This window comes from Ambystoma mexicanum, chromosome 10 (genome assembly GCF_040938575.1).
Source record: "Ambystoma mexicanum isolate Mex_15411 chromosome 10, UKY_AmexF1_1, whole genome shotgun sequence".
NCBI lineage: Eukaryota > Metazoa > Chordata > Amphibia > Caudata > Ambystomatidae > Ambystoma > Ambystoma mexicanum.
Window position 1 is genome coordinate 97580187 of NC_090932.1, and position 23204 is coordinate 97603390.

At 46.7% G+C, this 23204-nt stretch overlaps 1 protein-coding gene across 1 annotated transcript in view; it reads right to left on the minus strand.

Annotated features, from left to right (window-relative positions):
- Positions 1–23204, minus strand: part of PSMD1 (proteasome 26S subunit, non-ATPase 1) — a 1063364-nt gene that overhangs the window by 933655 nt on the left and 106505 nt on the right. The window contains exon 8 of the mRNA XM_069617568.1: positions 23104–23164. Coding sequence (XP_069473669.1) covers positions 23104–23164 — 61 coding nt within the window. The remainder of the gene's footprint in view (positions 1–23103; positions 23165–23204) is intronic.

Here is a 23204-nt window from a genome sequence, read left to right on the forward strand (position 1 = left end):
GTACAGAACTCCAGGTTGTCGCCTTGCAGATGGACTCAAAGGGAACATTCGCAATGAATGCTATGGATGCCCCAGTGCCTCGAGTAGAGTGTGCTCTAGGCTTGAAAGGCAGTTCTCTCTTAGCAAGAGAGAAACAGAGAGTGATGCACTGGACAATCCATTTAGAAATAGTGGATTTGGAAACTGCATCTCCATCTCTTCCTGCCGCCACCGAGACATAGAACTGATTAGTCTTTCTCAGTGGTCTGGTTCTTTCCATATAAAACATGACTGCTCTGCGCACATCAAGAGTGTGCAGGCTCTTTTCTCCCAAGTTTGATGGGTTTTGAAAGAACGTTGGTAGTTCTACAGACTGGTTGACATGAAATTTTGAAATGAACTTCGGTGCAAACCTAGGGTGTGTGCGTAGAACCACCTTATCTTTGTGAACTGTTACAAAGGGATCTAATATAGAGAGTGCTTGTAGTTCACTCCCTCTCCTAATGTTCATCAAGAAAGCAGTCTTAAGAGTGAGATCCTTAAGGGTTGCTTTATGCAGGGGCTCAAAGGGGGAGCCCATTAGCATGGTTAGTACAACGTTCAGGTCCCATCCGGGAGCTGGGTTAGATATAGGAGGGTGAATTCTTTTCACCCCCTCCATGAAGGCTTTAATAACTGGAACTTTCCACCATGACACCTTATGTTGAGACGTAGTGTAGGCGGAGAGTGCAGCTAGGTGAACTTTAATAGAATTAAAGACTAAACCTGAGTCCAACAAGTGAGTCAGGTATAGAACAATCTGTGTGGGAGAGCAGTCAACGGGGTTGATGCTCTTTGACTTACACCAGATGACGAACCGTTTCCACTTGCTAGAGTAGCAGTAACAAGTGTTCGGTTTCCTTGCCTCTCTGAGAATGTCCATGCATCTCTGTTGGAGCTGCAAATGTCCAAATTCTATGACCTCAGGGGCCAGGCTGCCAAGTTCAGGGTCTGTGGGCATGGGTGCAACGATTGGCCCCTGTCCTGTGACATGTTGTACGGGCAGGGTAGTTTCACTGGAGGAGACAGCGGCATCTCCATTAGATGAGCGAACCAGGGTTGGCGGGCCCACATGGGTTCCACCAGTATCATGGTAACTGGTTCCTGGTGCATCTTGTGCACTATCTTGTTGTGAAGGGGACTCGGCGGGGTGGGGAGGTGGGGGGGGTGGACAAATTTCCCTGACTAGGTTTATCCAGAGACCGTTCCCATTGGAGCGGTTCTGGGGATACCTGGAGGCGTAATCTTGGCATTGGGTGTTCTCCAGAGTTAAGAACAGGTCGATCTCTGGGAAACCCCGTTCTGCGAAAACGTTGGAGACGATGTCTTCGTGTAGTCGCCATTCGTACCCTGCGGGCAGAGGGAAGTCTCTGCTGAGTCCGTCTGCCAGAAGATTGAGTTCCCCTGATACATGCTGAGATAACAGGAACATGCGTTTGAGAGCACACTTCCAAATGTTCTGGGACAGCTTGGACAGTCCTGGAGAGGGAGTGCCCCCTTGTTTGTTCAGGTAGTACATGGCCGTGGTGCTGTCTGAGGATCAGTGCCGTTTTCCCTTGTAGGTGTGTCTGGAAAGCTTTCAGTGCTTTGAAAACCGCCAGCAGTTCCAGCAAGTTTGTGTGTTTGGACACAGACTCTGAGTCCAAACTCTGTGTGCTGTCTGATGGGATAGGTGAGCCCCCCATCCTGTGAGGGATGCGTCTGTGGTTAGAGTGGCTTCCACTGCAGGGGTGGCGAATGGTTTCCCCAACACAAGGTTTTCCTTCGACCACCATTGCAGCGAGAGAACCAAGGCCTGCGAGACCACCACTAGATCGTCCCATTGTCCGCTGGCCTGACACCACTGGCTGTTGAGCCACTCTTGCATTGGATGCATGCGCAGGCGCGCGTGAGGTACCAAATAAATACATGACGCCATCATTCCTAGCAATCGCATGGCCTTGCGTACCGTCACCTCTCGACCGGCTACATATTGAGGGATCTGAAAGAGCATGTTTTGGACGCTCTCGTTGGAGGGGGACGAGGCAGTCCTTTGTTCGAATTAGAGCCCCTAGGAATTGCTGGACTTGGCTGGGGTCTAGACTGGACTTCTTCTCGTTGATGGAGAAGCCCAGGTGGAACAAAAGGTCTACAGTCTTTTGGGTATTTTAGAAGCATGTTTCGTAAGAATCCCCCGTTATGAGCTAGTCGTCGAGGTAACGGTAGACCGGAATGGACAACCTGCACAGGTGTGCCGCTGCCACTACCTTCGTGAATACCCTTGGCGCTGAGGCTATGCCGAAGGGTAGCACTTTGAACTGATAGTTTGCCTTCTATTATGAACCTGAGGTATTTCCTGTGCGCTGGCAACATTGAAATATGAAAGTATGCATTTTTCATGCCCAGTGTTGCCATGTAATCCCCCTGTGTGAGCAGGGGGATTACCTGCTGCAAAGTCAACGTACGAAATTTCTAAGGTTTTACGAATTTATTCGCTGGGCGCAGATCTAATACAGGGTGCATGGTTAAATCCTTTTTGGGTACACAGAAGTACACTGAATAAATACCCACCTTTACCTGCGACAGAGGCACAACCTCTATTGCTCCTTTTTCGAGCAGCAGTTCGACTTCCTGAAGAAGGATGGAGAGGTGTTCCGGTGATGGGCATATTCCTCTTGGGGGTCTGAATGTAGGGGACCGACTGAACTCGATGCAGTAACCGTGAGCTATTGTTGACAGTACCCAGCGGTCTGTGGTAATTCCCTCCCATGCTTGTAGAAATGATGTTAACCGGCCTCCGACCAGAGATGCACGGGAGGGGACCCGAACTTTCGGGTCATTTGTTGTTGGTAGCCGGGGAGCCTCTGGGAGTGGAGCCCCGACCTCTTCCCTTGCCACGACGTTGTCCTCTCTGAGCATACTATCCACTGGTTCCCTGAGGGGAGGACCAGTTGCCGGCTGAGGAGTACTGTTGTTGATGATGATGATGATTTGGTCGTTGGCCATGAAAAAAAGCGCCTGTTGCCGTACCCTCGCTTATTAGGAGGTCTTGTGATTTGGTCCAGAGTCTTTAGAGTTTCGTGTTCCTTCTTAGCTGTTTCCAGTGCGTCATCAACTGCCTTGCCAAACAAGTTTGAGACTTCAAGGGGTTTGTTGATGAGGGACGCCTGTGTTTCTGGCTTGAAACCGGAGTTTCTGAGCCAAGCATGACGCTTAAGAAGTACACCCTGGACTAGTGACAGGCCAGCCGTTTCCGCAGCATCTAAGGTGTTCTTGATGATGCTTTGGTTTATCCGAGTACCTTTGGTCACAATGGCTAACAAGCGGGTGCGCAAGGGCTCAGGGGCTTCTTGTAGGCCTTTGCGCAACAATCCCAATTGGGCATCAGCGTAGCTTGCCAACAAAGTATCGTCTGGGGGTGCTTCGCTAGTAGATAGCGGAACCCCGCCCTTTTCCTTGTGGTGGTTACTACCAGGGAATCAGGTATAGAGTGACCCCTAATATATAAGGGATCCGAAGGTGAGGGGCTAAAAAGCTTCTCTATTCTTGGGTGTGTGGTCTGAGGAGAGGGCAGATCTAAAATGTCAGGGTCTGTAGACGCCCCTGGAGACTGCCAGGGCTGTGGTTCACATATGTCTGGGTCTTCCTCGTAGATCCTCAGTATTTAGGAATTCTTCATCTTCCTGAAAATGTGGATCCTCTTCAGTGAGGTCATATGTATCAATTTCTTCCTCAAGTGGGTCAAAGAGTCTTAGATATTTGGCCCTAGGGTCTTCATGGAGTACCTCTCTTGGCCTTTTTGGGTGTAATGTGTTCAGAGGTGGACACAAACCTATCTAGTCTGTCCATACACGATTAAAACTTTTCCCTCGTCCACTGGGATAACCCTGAACGGTCTAGTGGTGGAAAGGCCTGCTCCTCCGGCTCTAGGCGTCGAGATCTCTCCCATAGCGTGGAGGATATACCCCCGTCACCCTCTTAGAACCATTCTCGTGGGCCCGGCACTGGGGACGTATCTCTGGGTTTTCCCTTGGACGTGGGGGGAGGTTCCGGCGTACCCTCCGTAGATTTTGACATCTCTCTGACCTGAGCGGGTTTCGCTGACTCTTTCGCCGCCCGTTTCTGAGAGTCCCTGGAGACTATTCTAGCTAAGCTTTCCACGACTAGTTTGTCCGTCGAGGACTAGTCGTGAATGGTCTTCAGCAGTGCCGGAACCTTATCGTCGACGGACGCTCTCTTATGAGGTGTTTCGACAGATGTTTTGGTGGTAGCGCCCTTAGTTGCGGAAGGCCCAGTCACTAGGCGCGTATGCGGCTGCGTGTAGGGCTGGCGACCCTTTCAGTCGGCGGAGGCTGCTGGTAGATTCGGCGTCTCCGTTGGCGCTGGGACCTTCTTCGACTTACTCGAGGAATGGCTGTGGGTTGTGTGTTTAGATTTGCCTTTTTTGTGTGCGTCGGCGGGATGTACATCCCCATAAGTAGGGCCGGAGCCGAACTTTTCAGGCCGGGGACAGACGCGGAGGAGCGGGAGTGCTCCATGGAGGTCGACAACCTCCGTTACGGAGGTAGCGTTATCACTATCCCCCTCGTCACATTCGGTGGCGGTCGCGGGTGAGGAATCAGCCTTCGACATGCCGTAGGCTGCCCACCTTTTGACCCTGCGATCCTTCAAAGTTTTTGGACGAAAGTTTACAGGCCGCACAGCCAGTCTCGTTGTGGTCGAGGGGTAAGCAGCGGTTATACCGCTTCTGCTTGTCCTTCCACAGGAATTTGCTGTTACGAGGGCAAAATCTAAAAGGAGTCCTCTCCATAGCTGAGGATTTAATAAGTGATAACGACCCCGAAGGAAAGGGGGGAGAAAAGGCATTCTAGAAGAAAAGAAATGTCCACAACAACCACCACTCTCCCTACTGTGTAGGCCGGCGAAGCAGGGCCACGTGTTCGGCAGCACAGATAGGATCGCCTCTGTCAAAACCACCGCTGTCGAAAATCTTGACTTGGTGGGGAAGTTGATTGGCCGTCGAAAGATGGCTGGAGGGGGTTGGATTAAACAATAACTGACAAATCGACCAAGGGTTGAATAAATGGTAATGGCAATGTCTCGTACGAGCTCTGCATAAGGCGACCAGTATTCTGGCCGGAAGAAAACAATCTGAGGGACCTCAACGCGCAAGGGATTTTTGGTACACAACACGTCACTATAGGGATGGTATTACAGACATGCCTATGTCGACATCCCCTTTTCGACTTTCGAAAAAAAAGATGCAATACTCCGCAGTGACCACTGGATGTCGGACTATGCACAGCATGTGATGCTAAGCAGATTAACAAACATCAGAAATGTATTTATTTTACTGAAAATAATTCAGCGACCACCAGGGGCTTCATTATTTTACCAGTCTGTTGAACTCCCTTCTCTCACCCACTCACAGCACCCTGTCGGTTTACCCTGCTCCCTCCTGCAGTGATCAAGCTGCTTTAGGGACAGAAGGTAGGTTTTAGCGGTGTGACTTCAGTCAAGGCCTGCTGCTGCCTGAATAGGGTGCATCAACTACCTTGTCCATTCCCACGCTCTCGCGCCTCTCCCCCAGGGGATGCCACAATAATGTCAACCCCTTCATCTCCTGCACTCCAGGTGTTTAGCCTACATCCTCCTCGGCATAGCAGGTGACTTAATTGCAAATCACAGAACATATGAAAAGGGCAGATTATAATGGGCTCAGCTGAGTCTGCTCCTTTAAAACACTGTTATAAATCATAAAGTAAGGCGTTGAATGTGACAACGTGTTTTATCTACCATGGTGTGTCAGATGGATGCTGTGAGCTCAAGTCCCGCTGTCTTGCGAGAAGACCAGTTAATCAAAGCCTGCATGTCATAACGTATCATCTTATTTGTATTGATGTCCCGTGCTTTATTTTTGCTACCACTCGTACTACTCTTTCCATTTACCTTCAAACAGATCATTTCTCAAGTGATGCCACGTGAAAAGCAGTTTTAGTGCTTCAGGTTACATGTGTACGAAAGGCCAGCGCGAGACAGACATTAAGGTGACAGTGGGCAGAACACATGCTTCATGCTCACTTGGGATACTGTCAGGTTTCCACATTCTTTATCTCACATTAGCAAGATTCCTAGGAGAATGGGATGTTGCAAATACTATTTCAGGGGTTAAAATAGTAAATACATTCTGTTTAGAAACTAGAGCATTTTCTGTTTTAGTTAATTTCATTTTCTTTCCTTAACTAACTTTCATTAGAAAGATGACATGCCCCCAAGCCAAGATGGTGGAACACTTTCTCAACAGTGATTGGTTTAGTTAATAGCAGGCAGTATTGTGATGTCATTTAGAATGTTGCTTACAAACCTAAACTGCCTTTCATTGAAGTCTTTATTAGAGTAGGTCATGTGTTAGCTAGCTCCTATAGATATAATATATTTTAAAATCTTAAGTGATAGCTTACTGAAAAACATTGAGTTTTACGTTTTACATAGAACTTAGTCTTCAAGTTAATGTAAGTCTGCAGTTAAAGACAGTATCAAATATTCAAAGAACTCTGAAGCTGAAGCATTGTATCCAGAGAACCAGTTGCCACTGAATTGATGCTGAGCAGCTGTATTCAGTTATCCAGTAAAAGACTAAGCTAAGTGACTTTTGGATATTAGTTTTTTAAAGTTCCATTACTGGAATGCAAGTGAAATTTAATGTTTTGTTTTTAACCAAGATTGAACAATATTTTGGTGAAAACTGTTGGTTCTGTAATCCTTGATTATGCGCGCGGTTTTAGCGTCGCGTTACTAATATTAAAACAGCTAAAATACTAACACAATTTTTTCTTTGTTTATTTTTGAAGCGCAAGTCGCGTGGTTTGCTCACGTACCTTTTCGGTTATTTTCCACGAGAGCATTCTCAAGTCTGTAGTGCTCGCGAGCGCGTACAGTGAACATTTGGACGCGCGTGATTAGAAAAAAGGACCCAAAGAAGTCGTTTGCGTCGCGGCCATTTTAGAAAATATTTTTCCTTCAACACAAGCGCGTATCGACACGAGAGAACTTCAAAGGTGTTTTACAGACTGAAAGAAGTTAAGAAGTTTATTTCATCTTTTGCACATAATCTCGTCTTTAACAAAGGTAGTACAAGGTACAGTTTTTTAATTTCCTAAGTTAAGTTCTAAAGAGATATATATATATATATATATATATAGGTACAGAGATTTAGTTATTTTTTATATTTATCCTTAAGGACATTTTCGAGAGTGAATAAGAAGAAAATATATATAAAGAAGCAATGTCCAGAGTCAAATCACAGCAGATTACATACAATTAATCATCCATCACGAAAGAAACTAAATAGCCTAACTGCAATCAGAGCTTAGGCTACAGGTATTTAAATCCATTAATCACATGATTAGTTTTGAGTATTGAACTAGAAGAAGGTGTTCTAAAACTGCATTTCATTTTAGGAACACTACTGAAAAGACTAATACCAGATCTTTCCTGCGAAGACAGACAGAAATGCCAGCAGTAGGAGTTCAAGAGAGTTCCAGAGTTGTCTCTTTTCTCTCAATCCACTTCCCCTTTCCCCTTGGGTTTGTCTGTCCGGTAGTTTTATAATTAAATAATTGTTGGGCAGACAGGCTTAGGAGGTTTAGAGGACCAGCTTCACTCCTGCAGGATTCTTCAGCATCAGCTTTGAATGATACTGCCAGTATGCCATATTAGAAATGAATATTAAGCGTATGTTCTCTCCACCCAATTTTATAAAGACACTTGTTAGGCCTATTGTTCCCGCTCGGACGTAGAGGAGATGACTCACGCCAATGTGTTAAGGGAGTCAAAACTGAAGGCCCCGGCATCTTGGCTGTCTGGCTTAGTCCCTTCAATTACTGGTAAAACTTTCCCTTTCTTTGAGAGTCAGACGGGTCTCGTGGCTGTCAGTTACTTTTTGTTAGTAAAAAAAGAATACATGTTTTAGATTATAAATGAGTTGGGCGGGAAGAGTGTGTGCCTGTTGCATGCACAGTGTGCGAAATAAACACTTAATGAGGGTAGGACTTCGTGGAAGGAAAAGCTGTTGCCATTTCTGTAGTTCCCCTAAAACCCTTCACCTAGAGTCATTAATTGTCCGGTGCAACCTGAAAGGCATTTTCTCTTACACGTAACACTTGTAGATACTTTCTACAAGTGTTAAAAGCTTTTCAAATCTCTCGCCATTCCCTGCCCCACCTTCAACCTGACAAAATTGTTCTGGTTACAGCCCTTGAGCGTGCACAAAGCCATTGGCTCAAAGATCAGGCAACTTAAAATGCAAATAAATTAGCCAGCACACCTGAATTACATCCATTTTGCACTAGTGCCGTGCAATTTGTCACCTCATATGAATTGTTACAACAATTGCAAATGTGGGTGCAAAATTGCACCGCATCAGTCATACCTTTATCTAAATCTGAAATGTTTTTGTAGAGAGCCATTGAATATTAGAGAGATTAGGAATATAAATGGCACCCGAATAAAAGAGTTCACTGTTAACTGATCGCTGGGAGTGGAAAAGTGCTGTTTGTGCATAGTCTGGCAGAGGCTGAATCCCATTTTTCACTAACAGGTTTGGCATAGCTTTTAAAAATAATAAATGTGCCGTTCAAAACGCATGACATGTGCACCCCACACAACATCTTTGTGTCAGTTGAGGAGAAGAGGAAAAATAACTTCTGTTAGCAGCCTCCCACCCATTCTCCAAATTCCCTTTTTTTCTTTTGACATACAATGCTCTGCATTTATGCCTTTGAAAGGTCAGTCTCCACAAGCTTGTTTAATGTAACTACTTTTCAAAAAGGCAAAACCTAAAGAGAAAGCCTATACACACACACAACTTGTAATGGTTTGGATGCATGCCGAGAGTGGAGAACTGGTTAGGAGCTCTTCCCTTTCCGCACTTGATAAATGGGAACAGAGCAGGATGAGGTAGGACAAATGTTGCATTAATTAAATGGTAAGTAATATTTTAGCTTAGTTTCTCCCCTTTTAGATAATGCCTAAAATCCCACCTTAGTAAGTGGATGAACGCATATGAATGCCAGTAACAGCATAACAAAATGATTTTTTTCCATCATTACTGGATATCTATATAATTAATTTCATAATGCATACAAAATCGTACCAGCTATTCTCAATACAAGCTGCTGCAAAATGCACCATCACACTTGCACACGTAAGAATAATGTACTACCAATAGTACCTAAAATCTAATGCTTTTCAAAAATGTTTGTGGGGGGCATCCCCCCGCACCTCTCTTGCTGGGGCTTGAGCTTGCTCGCTTCCAAATTCGCCCTGATTGATTTACGCCCCACAACCTTCCAAAATAACCAGCCACCACTGGCCAAGAGCTCCAGGAAGATCCTCCGGACTCCCAGGAAGCAGGACTGACCGAGCATGAGCCCCCTCAACAGAGTGCGAGACCCAAGATGCAAGGAAATCCCATCTCGACAGCCAGGAACCGCGGTGTTGATATTTGCATAGACGCGAGAAACTGAAACACTGAAGTGCCACTTGTTTGAAGATTGCCGGTTGCGGCTGGTGACCGTCCCATTGCAGGGCAGGAGTCCCCAGAAGTCCTCCCTCTTGTCCCCACGACTGAGGCCCAGGAACACCCGGATCTGCAGAGCTGCACAGGGACAGGAGTCATCTGCTGCACTTTTGTTCAACCTAAAGGTACTGTAAAGTTGGCGAGAATTTACCTCTTGTTTTGCCACCTTGCTTGTCCTCATTGGAGACTTGTCTCGGTTGCATCTGTAAAGTTGCTAGAAGCTCCTTTACCTCACAAGCCTAATCAGCTTATGGCCCCCACTTTGATTTCTTCTATTCTATAAAAGACTGTTTAAACATTGTGAAAGACTTTCTACTTAACTGCAAGAAGTGCTTCACCTCACCTTGACTTTTGCTAACTTAACCTTGGCTGGCCTGGCTCTCTGAATGACTCTCTTCTGCTTATGTGTTATGCCTTCCTTCCAGGAAAGGGTTAACAGACTTTGCATTAGGGGGTTACTTCTGAAGTACTTACGTGCTTAAGAATAACTGTGAATACTTGTTTTATTCTGACCTCTCTTCTCTTTAACACCCCTCTCAAGAATATTCTAAATGCAACAGCGCTACATTAATGTCAACAGCACCCTAACTATTGAAGTCAACTGAGGGTGTAAGTAGTGTCTGTATGCCATCCCAAATGGGTATTTGCTGATTTAGAAACTAAGTGTATTGTGAAGTATATTTGTGTGTTGTTTTACATTGCTCCCTTCTAAAGGCGGCTTATTCTGACTGATAAATTAATAATTATTTAATAATGAAACTGTGTGTGTAAGAGTTTATTTGGATACTTGTCACTGTAAATCTCTGTGTTACCACCCTACAGTTCACACTGACCCCTCTTGAGATAAGTCTGGCTACTCGACCACACTACCAACCTGTGTAGTACAGACTTATACCAAAGGTTGGGTTCCTACTGCCAGGTCGTAAGGGTTGTTGTAGTGCTCCCAAACAGTTCCTTCCTCTTTTCTTTCTATACCTCCTTCATTGCCGGCATCATTTCTTCTTTTGGGCTATCCCACCATTTCTGAGCTGATCACACTCAACTCTTTCCATCTTTCCCCACACTTCACTGATATTCACAATAAGCTCAGCGCTTGTCTCTCCTTGCTATTTAATCTTGGATAACAAACCATTTCTTGGCGCTCATTGCTGCCAAGATGAAGATTATTTTCTTTCCTTCCACCACTATTCCTCCTCCTCTCGCCCCCCCCTTCAATATAAGTTCCTTCAGCTCAGTTACCTACATCCTCTACGTCCTATAATCTGGGTCTTTATCTAGACTCAGATCTATACTCTAGTCATCACATCTCCCTATCCGCACGTTCCTGTCGTTTTCACTTGCACAACATTCGGAAAGCCGTCCTTTTAAGACTTTTAAAGGCCACTCAACTTCTGGTGTCTGCCTTAATCTTTTCCCGGCTCTAGCCCCTCTGAACTCCATATTCAAAGCCTCTATTCATGTCCTATTTCTCCTTGCGCCTCGTGACTCAATTTCTTCCTCGCTGGTTTATCTGCGATGACTTTCTTTCGATCATCGTCACTGTACATTCCTTCTCGCAGCCCTCCAGATAAGGCGTGTATTGTGCATTTTTTTATACATGTAATTCCAGGCATTAGGGAGCATTTCATTTTCTACTGTGTACCGTTGCCGTGGTCTTAATTTTCATTAAAAAAAAGCATACTTTCCGCCACTAGATGGCACAGTAGTGCAAGCAAGCGTGTGAAACATTTAACACCCAACACTAAAAAGATTTCCTAAAGTCAAGTAAGCAAAGAATCCGTTAGCCATTTTTCTGGAGCAGTGTTCATTGTTTCTCCAGACTGACTGCTAGGGGAAGCTGTGTGTTTGTGTTATGAATGCTGAATATGAGTATTGATTTTGTGAGTTAACCTTTTACTGACTTGCAATGATTCCTCGAAGAGCAGAGGAACTCGCAACCCTTGTATGTCTTCATACATCCTTCCCAGCACTGCATGTCCTAGTTGGGATGATGAATGGCCAACACTGTGGATCCTGAGGGCGAAGATCTGTCCAGTGGCCCTGATCATGCCCTCTTGTGCCTACCCTTGTACAGTGGAGGAGTTCACAATCTGCAGACTCCTCCTTGGGGTTTTTGCCAAGCTCCTCTTTGTGGGCTCTGAGGTATCACAGGCGTGGGTATGGTCCTGGCCTTGACGTGAAACTGCAGGGCTTGTACCACTGTGCCTGTGTGGAGACCCTTGACCTGAAAGTGTGTGGTACACCTACCCTTTAATCTAGCTTAATTGTTCATCCTTGTCAGAGGCAGCGCGCGCTTAGCACTGCGTCAGCCTCGTTGCGCAATCATTTCATGGGAAATTGTTTGTAGATTGGGGAATGCTTGCTTTGTTTCTATACTGCATCTTAGAAATGCTAAATTGATAACACCAGTCAGAGTTACTAAGCATTACTTTATAGCTATGCTGTTTAAGGTTTTATTTATATCGTGCATTGCTTTTGCTTGGTCTCTTGCGCTATAGGATTCCTAAGAAATGAGTTTGGTTTGGTGAGTAGGGACAGGGAAAATGCAATAGAGCATGCTGTTATACCATGTGTGCAAAGTACCCAGGCTCTCTGAAGGTGATTTGTAAATAGTACTTTAGCTATTTGTATTCAGATGCTGCTGTGCTGGGTGCCTGTGTACCGTAGTGTTAGGGTGCGTGGGCTGATCAGTTTATAAAAGTTGATGAGTTTTGTGTAGACTTCTGATTTTCTTGTATTGGGAGTGGGTGTTCAGTTGTTTAGAGTGGCATGGTCAATGTACTGGTATATGTTGGAATTTAGAATGGTTTAGTAAGAGATACATCGCCAAGTTCCCAGGGCGCTGAATTACCATACCTAATAACAGCCCACCCCTGCTTGATTTTGAAAGAAAGGCTTGATGCTGGAAGTGTGATATAAATAATTGGTACGCCGGCCGTACCACTTGTTCATTTGCTTTTTACAGGGCTCAAGATAACCGTTTTGGATGCTTTTTCTTCCTCCCGAACCAGTGATAGAACCGGCCCAGGCCGAAATCATTCAAGCTGGTACAGCCTCTTTCGGTGCAGCCATTTCGACGTGGGGAGTTTCATTGCAGCTCCTTCGCTGCAGTGGCCGTTTCGGCATGCCCATTTCGGCACAGAGGCCTTTCTGGCGCAGACGATGTGGCGCAAGGGACATTTGGACGTGGCTAACATTGCAGCCACGTCTAAACGCCCTCATGTCAAATCATCGCCTACCCCGACTGCACTAGGAGGCATCTGTGAGGGTTCGCTTCAAGGCACCAGGTCAATGACATCGTGGTTCTGAGGCTTCATGAACCTCCTGCTAAGATGTGTGCAACTTGCAAGTCACAGGTTCAAATACCAGTGGTGCAGCCGGTTACCAGACATTTGGTCGAAAAAAATTGGTCGACCAGACAAATGGTCGAACCAATTTGGTCGAAAACCAAATGGTCGAATTTTTTTTTTTTTTTTTTTTATTTTAACCCTTTTTTTTATTTTTTTGGGGGGGTCCCCCCCAACCCCCTTTTTTTCTCTAAAAACCACTTTTTTTACAAAACGAAAACCTGAAAAATAAATATATAAATAAATAAAAAAATCGACCATTTGGTTTTCGACCAAATTGCGTCGACCAAATTGCAGTCGACCAAATGACTGGACACTGGTGCAGCCCCCTCCTTTCATCCTTCTGAACTCGATAATAGCAGTATTACTACTTTGGGCGATGTAAAGAGTTAGGGAGACTTCTCATAAATGTGCTAATTCCCTCCACCTTAGAGACCCTCAGCAACTTTGCTGGATTTTGAGGACTTTTTTTACCTGGATATAGTGAGCCTCTTTTTCACACTCTGTATTTTGATGTGTGTTTTACTCTTGTGTTCTTGGATTGTGGAGTTTTAAGGTAACTCCATAGGCCTCTTTTCATGTCTGTTACACAGCACCCTCAGTACAGTGGCACGGGGATGTCTTTTTGGACTTCCCAAAGGTTTAAATACCTTCTCTGGGATAAACTATTGTTTCCCAGAGAATGTAAGGTTAAATTGACTTTACTAGTCTTTTTAAATTCCTAGACCCAGCACACACTATCTTCCTATAGAGTGCTGAAGGGGTTACCTAGTATACCCTGTGTCTAGAAACTCATGTAGCAGTCAAATGCTACCCTTTCCTACTGAAATGGCTGGTGGCAGTGGTTTTACAACGAACTACCATGATCATGATTTTTCTCGACCGCAAACACTGGTGGCTAAAAATCACGTGAGCCATGTTTTTCAAGATGGCGTCTGAGTCCCCTTTGTTTCAACAGGTCCCGGTCTTCTCCCTCCCCCCACCCCCATTTCTTTTTGGAAAGGTACTTTTAGAGTTTGTCTCTGTGTGCCAAACCAGTTTTGGTCCCTTTGTTTCTATGCCTTTTGGCGGGCTTCAGGAATGAAGACCGCCTCAAGCGCCCGAGTGTCTGAGGTGGGCAGGAAGTGAGGGAGGTGCCCAAAACTCCCTTTGCTTGGTCTCCTAGGAGACCCAAATGCATTCTGGCGTGATTGGCTGGCTGACTGTCCGGCCAGGACAGCCACACTGCTGGGTGAGTGACAGCTAGGCTGGAATGAATGGGAGAGAACTGAATAAAAGGTGAGTCTCTTGGCTTGGAAGGTTTAGTCGACCACTGGAACGAAAGAACCGAAGACGAGCTTGAAGAGGACGGCTGCTGCAACTCCTGGACCGGTTTGCCTGGTGAAGCCCTGCTGCAGGTCCAAATTGCCAAGTTCATCTCGACAGAGAAGTCCTGCAAGGACGATTTCTCCCTTTGAGTTGGTGGGACCAATCAACTCAAACCGTAAGCCACCTGGATACCATTCTCGGAGCTGGTTGTATTTTCCTCAGAGTGCTGCAGGAAACCGAATAACCAAGGAGAGGGACACCAGTTGGTGTGCTTGTCTACAGCTACCAGAATTGAAGATTTGCCAGTTGCCAGCTTTTAGACCAGTCCCAGTGCAGGAGTCCCCTGGCGTCCTCTCTCTTGTCCCCACGACTGAGGCTCAGGAACAGCGAGATCTGCAGGAACTGCCGGGAACAGAAGTCTTCAGCTGCATCTTTTTCTTCATCATAAGGTACTGTGAAAACCCGACCGAGAGAACTTAAACACTCACTGCGAAAGTGCTTGAAAATTTGGGAACTTGCAGGCCTAATCAGCTTGTGACTCAACATCTGAATCTTTCATTTATGAACTACTTCTGAGAACTTTGGCTAAGACTTTCCCGTTTAACTACCAGAACTGCTTTATCCTATACAAGCCTGTAGCCCACTGACTTTGGCCTAACCTACTGCATTGAATTTGCTCCTCTGGTGAACTCAAACTATTTGCACTGTCTAAGAATAACTAATCTTTGTATTAACCTATGCCTTTTTGATCCTACTTCAAATTACTCTGAAGGCCATTTTGCTCCTCCTTCAAAGTAGTTTAAATGCCTCAAACGTACAGTGTAAAGTATTGAAGTATATTTGTGTGAGATCGATATTGCTTCCTTCTAGTGAATGTTTTATAACTCACTGAAATAAATTGTTTTATCAAGAAACCTTGAGTGTAAGAGTCTATTTGAATACTTGTGATTGTAGACCTCTGTGTAACATCATTACAGCTCACATTCCCCTCTTGAGCCAAGCCTGGCTGCTCGGCAACGCTACCAAAACTGGGTAGTACAGACTTATACCAAAGGTTGGTTTTGCTTACACCAGTAGTCCTAGTTGTGTGTAGTGGTCCCAAAGGGTACTGCATACAAAGTTTGCCTAACATACAGTGCGGGATTATGGGCATTACAGTACAAAACATCTGAACTGCAACAGGTTGCAGACCCCGGTCTTAAAGTGATTGTGAGTGAAGGTGTTAGTGATTACTCAAATATTAACCCTTAAATAGTATGTTGAACCTACTGTATAGTGCCTGAAACTATAACATTCACAATATGGAAAAACCTTATTTATATTTTTCTCCCACAACCTTTTAACATACATACCTAGGCAGCTAGCTAAGTGTCTTTTGCATCAAGGATAAGAAGTGGGGCAGTCAGAATAAACCAATTGACTGATCAATGCAGAATGTGCACACGGCACCAAAGTAAATATATATCGCTTTTTGCTGTACATTATGCGAAGGACTGGCAGGCTTAGTGACACCAGGAACATGGATAGTTTTTGTGATCGAGCGACTTCCCGCAAGGTTTTCAGAGAATTTGAATTGTGAAAAAATTAATGTAAAAAAATAAACACCCAGGGGATGGATCTGAAGTGGCAGGCATTGAGTGCTGTAAACTGATGTGAAAATATTCTGAGTGGGGCATTATTTGCCCAGGCCTGAAGCCTAATAGGGGTTCGCAGCTGGCGCTGAGTGAAGAGGCAGGCTAATACTGGTACACTGGGTAAGTAACTGTGCGAGTTCTGCACTTTTAGAAGTTCTATACACAAACACAATCGCATATCAATATGTAGTTCAAGGACACTCTGAATTATACACATGCACTGCACATTCCACATCGGCAACTGGTCTGCAATGCACACTTCACACAAGTGCATAATTGCGTGTCGCTTTAACGGCTCACTTCAAAGGGATTGACAACTGCAAGTGCCAATATGTCACAACACTATACAGCAGAACTGCACACTTCACAGTACTATGAGGAACAAGTTACTTACCTGTAACTGTTGTTCCCCAGCAAGGGTCTGGCATTGATTTTCATGCTCAAGAATATTCCCAGTTGTCAGGCTGGGAATCCACGGTAAAGAAAATATCAGTTTCATTTCTGAACTGTCTTTCTCCGAACAACCAATCACTGAGCTCTGGGTCATACTGCCTTCTACCTAAGCCCCTCCTCTGGCAGCCATCTTCAGATTTGGTAGCACGTAAAGTGGCAGTAGGACCAAGAGAAGAGCTGCAGAGGGGTAGGTGTGAGGGTTTGCATGTGTATCCATGCCAGACCCATGCAGGAGAGCAACGGTTACATGTAAGTAATTTGTTCCTTCTCCAGCATCGGGTCTAGCATGGATTCACATGCTCATGAATAAAGAATGCATAGCAGTATACACATGCACAACCACGGGAGGTGGCAAGGCCTAACATAAGCATCTCTTACCTCAACATTCTCACCTTCAAGCAAACAGGTTGCGCAGCACTGCTTGGCGACTCCTCCCTGGAATCCCTGTCGACTCAGTAGAATCTCGTGAAGGTGTGCATCGACCTCCACGTAGCAGCCCTGAGGATGTCCAGCAGGGGCACACCAGATGCCAACCAGTGACAATGGGTTATGCAGCCGGAGAGCCACCTGAAAATGGAAGCCTTGGAGAGGGCCTTCCCATGGTTCACAGGGCCAAAGTTCACAAAAAGTTGTGACGTCTTTCGGAAACTCCTCATGCAGTCCACGTAGAACCTCAGCGTTCTAGTCACATCCAGCGAGTGCAAAGTCCTCTCAGCTGGCGACAAAGGCGTTGGAAAAAACACAGGCAACACCAAGGGCTCGTTTAGATGAAATTGACGGCACCTTGGGCATGAAGGAGGGGTGCGTCCGCAGCACCACTCTCGTGTCATGAAAAGTCACATAAAATGGCTTACAGGACAGGGTCTGAATCTCACCCACTCGTCGTGCAGATGTGATGGCCACGAGGAACGCTGTCTTCAACAACAAGAACTTCAGTGGAACTGTCTGCATAGGTTCGAATAAAGGGCCCATGAGCCTAGTCAGCACCACATTGAGTTTCCCACGCCAGGGCTGGAGCCTTCACCGGCGGGAACGAACGAAACAGTCCTTTGACAAACTCCTTAACCAGACGGTGTGACCACAATGACCACTATCCTGGAGATCTGGTGTAGTGGGACATAGCCGCCAGATGAACTTTGATGGAAGCATGGGCCAGTTCTGCTTTGGCCAACAGCAGCAAATACGGTAGCACCTGCAGAGCCGTGACTCGCAGATCTTCTGTGCGCAGCACCAAACGGTGAACCTCTTCCATTTATGTCCGTAGCATTTAAGAGTAGACGATGCCCTGGCCTTGGCAAGCACCTCCTTGCAATCCGCTGGGAGGTCGTAACCCCCGAACTCTAACGCTGCAGGAGCCAGGCCTTCAGGTTCAGCGATCCTGGTGCAGAATTGCACCTCCTTCTCTGGCCAGAAGATCTGCGACCACCGGAAGCTTGACTGGAGGGGACGCGGACATGACAAGAAGGTCCAGGTACCAGATCTGCCTCGACCACGCCGGTGCGTTGAGGATCATCCTGCACCGTGACAGTCTGAGTTGAATGACTAGTCGAAGAAGCAATGGCAACGGAGGGAACGCATACAGAAACAGGCCGTCCCAGGCGAAGGAGAATGCGTCCCCCATGCTTCCCGGCTGTGGAAACCTGCTGGAGAACCTTCGACATTTGGTATCTGCGGAACAGGTGATCCACTTGGTCCTGCCGAAGCTCCCACTAGTGACAAGAGCGCAGCTCCCAGTTAAGCGAATCGGCGACGGTGTTCTTCACTCCTGCCAGATGAAACGGGATGAGGAACATCCCCTGGGCGACGGCCCAGTACAATAGGTCCTGCGCTTCCTTTGAGAGCGCCGGGGATCTGATGCCACCCTGCTTCCCGATGTAAAACATTGTGGTGGTATTGCCTGTGAAGACCCGCACCACCTTGCCCTTAAGGGACGGAAGGAAAGACTTGAGGGCCCAAAAGACTGCCCGCAGCTCCAACACGTTGATGTGCAACGTTTTCTCCTCCGGTAGCTACAGGCCTCTTGCGTGAAGACTTCCGGTGTGAGCTCCCCATCCTTCAAAGGAGGCGTCCGTCATGACCATCTCCTGGTGCGGTGGGGTCTGGAAATCCACGCCTCCGGACAGATGACCGCGAACTCCCCACCATTGTATCGCTCGACGGAAACTCTTGGTGATTGTGATCTTGTCCTCAAAGCTTCCCGACACTTGTAGCCAAAGGGCATCGAGGAACTCCTGTAGGGGACGCATCCGTAGCCTGCACAGCCAAATGAGGTAGATGCAGGACAACATCATGCTGAGTAGAGACTTGATGGACCTCACTGTGGCGATCTTCAGGGCCAACAGCCGTTGTACCTTGCCCAAGATGGCTGCTATCCTCTCCTCCGAAGGCGACGCCCGGCACGTCACTATTGAGTCGGGATTTCAGAAACAGCGCGTCCTGCGAGGGAGTCAAGCAGGACTTTGCAAAGTTCACCGAGAACCCCAAATCCGTCATTAGGCAAACGGTCCTCGCAGTGTGGACGACTGCGACCTCCTCCGAGCTGGCCCGGATGAGCCAGTCGTCCAGATAAGGGTAGATGTGAATCCCCCGTAGTCGCAGTTGCGCCGCCACTGGCCCCACGCACTTGGTGAAGACCCTTGCACTGACTTCAATCCAAAAGGTAGGGCCTTGAATTGGTAGTGCTTCCCTTAAACCACGAAATGCAGGAACCTGCGGTGGCCCTTGGGGATGTGGAAGTATGCATCCTCTAAGTCCAGGAAGTCCCCCTCTTCCAGCTGTCTTAGAACGTGCTGAAGAGTGACCATCCAGAAATTTTGGGACTTGATGTATTTGTTCAGTCGACGAAGTTAGAGAATGGACCTCCAGCCCCCAGACTTCTTTTTGACGAGGAAGTACCTTGAGTTCTATTGAGCCTTTCCTTAACGTGGCCCGAACCTCCAGCAGCACGGTGGTATTTGGGGACACTTCCGTTGAAAATCCAGGGTGTGTCCGAAGGGCGAGAGCATCCAGCACCCATCAATCGATGGAGATGGTCTTCCACACGCTGACGAGGTTCATCAGCCGGCCTCCCACCCGGGTGCCAGGGCGGGGGCCAGACGCCACAGCCGTTTCAATCCTGTTTGGATGTCCAAGGACTGCCTTGGGGACCTTGGCGACGACGATATCCTCCTCCAAAGGCCTTGGGAGTGGCCCCGGTTTGTCTCCTGAGTCGAAGAGCGGGAGGGTTGGCGGTAGGAAGAGAAGCCTCCGCGAAACCCCTTGGAGGATCCTGGGGACTTGCCGCCTGAGGTCCGGAAGGGGTGTCCTCTTTTCGGAAATGCATGGGGTTCCCCGTTTTCCTTGCTGGCTTCAACACCCTTGGCCCAAATCTGTAGGTTGCCCACATTAACAAAATGTGCTGTTCCGAAAGGCTTGGGGTTACCAGTGGGTTACCCTTTTCCTTTTGTGCCCCTGGTAGGTGCACCCACAGATGAGGTACCGTTTTCATCGGGACACCTGTGGGAATGCAGGACGGTAGGCCATGTGTTGTTGGCGGCGTGTTTCGGTGGGTGAGCCGAGTGAAATGTGCGGAAAATGTGGGTTTTTGGCCACATTCGGAATTTGCTGGGGTTTCCGGTTAATAGATTCTGGGCCAATTTATCCAAGTCAGACCTCTGTGGATTCCCACGGATGTCCTCTTTTCGGAAATGCATGGGGTTCCCTCTTTTCCTTGGTGGCTTGGACACCCGAGGCCCATATCTGTATGTGTGCCCGTATGGAAAAATCGTGAAATTCAGCTGTCTGAAAAGACTTTGGGTTGGGGGCGTTTTTGACTTTCCCTTTGGCACCCAGGTAGGTGCACCCACACATGTGAGGTACCGTTTGCATCGGGACACCTGTGGGAACGCGGGAAGGTATGACATTTGTTGCGTTTGTGTGGTTTTCATAATGTTTCGACCCATTTGCTGATGCCCTTTGTCACACAACTGTCACGGCCAGGAGAGGTCTTGGCTCAGGTCTCCAATAAACCTAGGCATCCACTGCCTAGGTCGTCTTGGAGCCAGTCCTGGCGCCTATGGTGCCAGGCTCATACACAGTGAAGACATGTGTTTGGGGGAACTACTTTATTTTGAAGCTGCCAACCAACATGGAGGCAGCCACATAGCTTGGCTCCTAGGAACCAAGCTATGCGGTATAGTGTTTTGGGTGTGGTAGCCTGGGAACTACTTTACCTGGACTACTTTCTTGAAACTATTTAAACCACAACCGACTTGGATAACAAGCTTCGCGTTACTTTGCAATCCTGCAACGTGACGTTCACCGTGTCCAGCTATACCCGCGAACCTCAGAGAAATAGCACCTGTAAGGCGACAAAAGGAACATTGTTAGCAGCAGCATCTTACCTGCAATTTTCATCTTTAGCTGCCCACAGCTCCTGCGAACAGCTTCCTAGGATCAGCACGACTCCCGGACCGACGGATCTGCAAAAAGGAAAAAAAACAAGGTATTAGAGACATTACAACATAACGAACTGTGCCGAAAAACTTACCTAGCGGGTTGCCCCTTGACCACCATCGTCTAGGAGTTCTACATCCTGGGTGAACACCGCAATCTATGGGAAAAGAAAACAGGTTAGCAAAGGCAAGGCTGCGCATAGCGCCTACTTACCGCATCATAGCGCTCACTACACGCCATCATTTACCGGCGAGACCCAATTCAGCCAATGCACCACACTGGACTTCCGCACATCTAAGGAAGAGAAAGAGACATTATTAAACCAAGAAAGGCATGCAGGAATAACAACAATATACAACAGCAATAAGACCTACCTAAACCTAAAAGACTTCAAACGGGCCGGCATCAGTGAAGTAACTAGATTGCATCCGCCCACAAAGGACAATGTGCCCCCGCCAAGAAGGCAGGACGGAGAGCACACCTGAATCAACAATACGGTGAGGAGAGGCCCCAGAGGGGCTGAAGGCATACGGGGTGGTGGGAGGCTAATTACCCCAGTTGGTCAGTCTTGAACATAGCCCTCCTGTATTACAGGCAGAACCTCCCCCACTGGCCACATCTGGGAACCGCAGAGAAGGATACCAGTGTCCATACGGCTGGGCGGCGTCCCCATGGATACCAGGTGAGAGTAACAATTTCCCAAATTTGCTCTACATTTAGTCGCTGCTTTAGGCACCATACCCTTGAAAAAGTCTGCCTGTGCTTTTCCAAAAAATGTATGCTTGCCGTTCCTCACCACAGTGGTTTTCCTGATTTACACACGTCTGTTCAGGCCGTAAGCATAAAACTCCTGTGTACCATGGCTCAGTGTTTGGCTTGTGGTATTGCTTGTTTTGTGATACACTAAAAAAAATTTGCGCTTTCCTAACTGCAAGAGTTGGGGGGAATGTAGCGGAGCATCGTTTTTATCAAAATTCATAGACGCCATTGCCGTACCAAGCCAACCATGTCCACCACATACCTTTTTTTCAGTCATGTTCCCACTTTTTCCCCAAACTATGGCATTTTCCTCTACCTAGTTGTTGCCTGACCTGCGCAAATCACCCCTTCCAAAACTTGGAATTTTGTCTACTTTTCAAAAATGTATGCCTGTCTGTCCTCCCATTCGGCTTTCCTACCATTTTCTCCCATTCCGTCCATGCATGTCCAATTTGCAAAAATGGCCAAAATCGTCTCTCACTAAACGGTTGATAACCACATCAAAATATTTTTTTTTCGTTTCTTCTCAACCTGTTCTTGAAATCCAGGAAATTGGGGAATTCAGCACAGCAAACCATTTGTTCCTAGCAAGGAAAAAAGCCACAGGCTTCTTTGTACATCATTTTGTCATTTTCTGAAAAAACACAAAATGTTCCCGCTTTTTGGTTATTTTCTCTCACCCCCCTACAGCAACCTAGGATTCCTGGCTGGCGTTACGGCCGCCTACATGTGGGGAAAAAAGGGGCCAAATTTGGCCGATATATCTCATGTAACAAAAAAGTTACAAGGCATTCAATGGCGACATACCGAAATCACCAAAAAAGGCCCTGGCCTTAAAGGGTTAAATAGAAAATAGCAATAATCAAAACATACCAAACAAATAAATTACGTGCTTTGAAATCTAACCCTACTGAAAGTTTTGAAAAAACAACGTCTTAGTGTAGAACCTATTCGCAGCTGCACCACTCTCGTGAGAAGCACTTTATATGATGGATTGTTACTGGAGCCATGCCCCCAAAACACACACTCCTAGCTACCAGACTGCTTAACCATTTCCCTTAATCTCATCTCCTTTCTTCCTAGGACATCATCGCCCTTTCTCATTTCCTTAATTTCTCCCTCCTCTGCTATACCGCGGGTAAAAACGTCATTAATAATTTCATCATTCGATTTTAGAGTAAAAGTAAATGCTAGCTTGGTGCACCTCAAACTTTGAAAAAGCCAACAAAGCTGAAATTATACATCATTAAAAATCACTGTTTACGTGAAGGCGCAAGAGCCCAGATTCAGAGAAGGACTTTGAGAAGGAAATGCAGAATTGAGGTACGCCAAACGACTGTTAACGCGCTGATACCCAGTTACATGCAGATAGCTAGAAACGCAGAACTGCAAACATAATTGAGACAGTTGGCTAAAGAAATGCTCACAAGCAGGCATTGGGAAAGAATCTGAATTTGCACCAAAAAGAAAAGCTCCCAAGACTCCTACAAACATAAGCCTTAATTTATTATTTCATCTTGTAATGTTATTGCATCGAGTTACAGCAGTTAAGCAAAAAATAATAAGTGCAACAATGGAGTCTTGTACTCACAGCCTCAGCCGTTTTGCCGGCAGGGGAGCTTCCGGGTTTGTCATCTGCTTCCATGCTCTCACTAAAACAAAAGCCAGAAATATGATTAGTTTTCAATACTC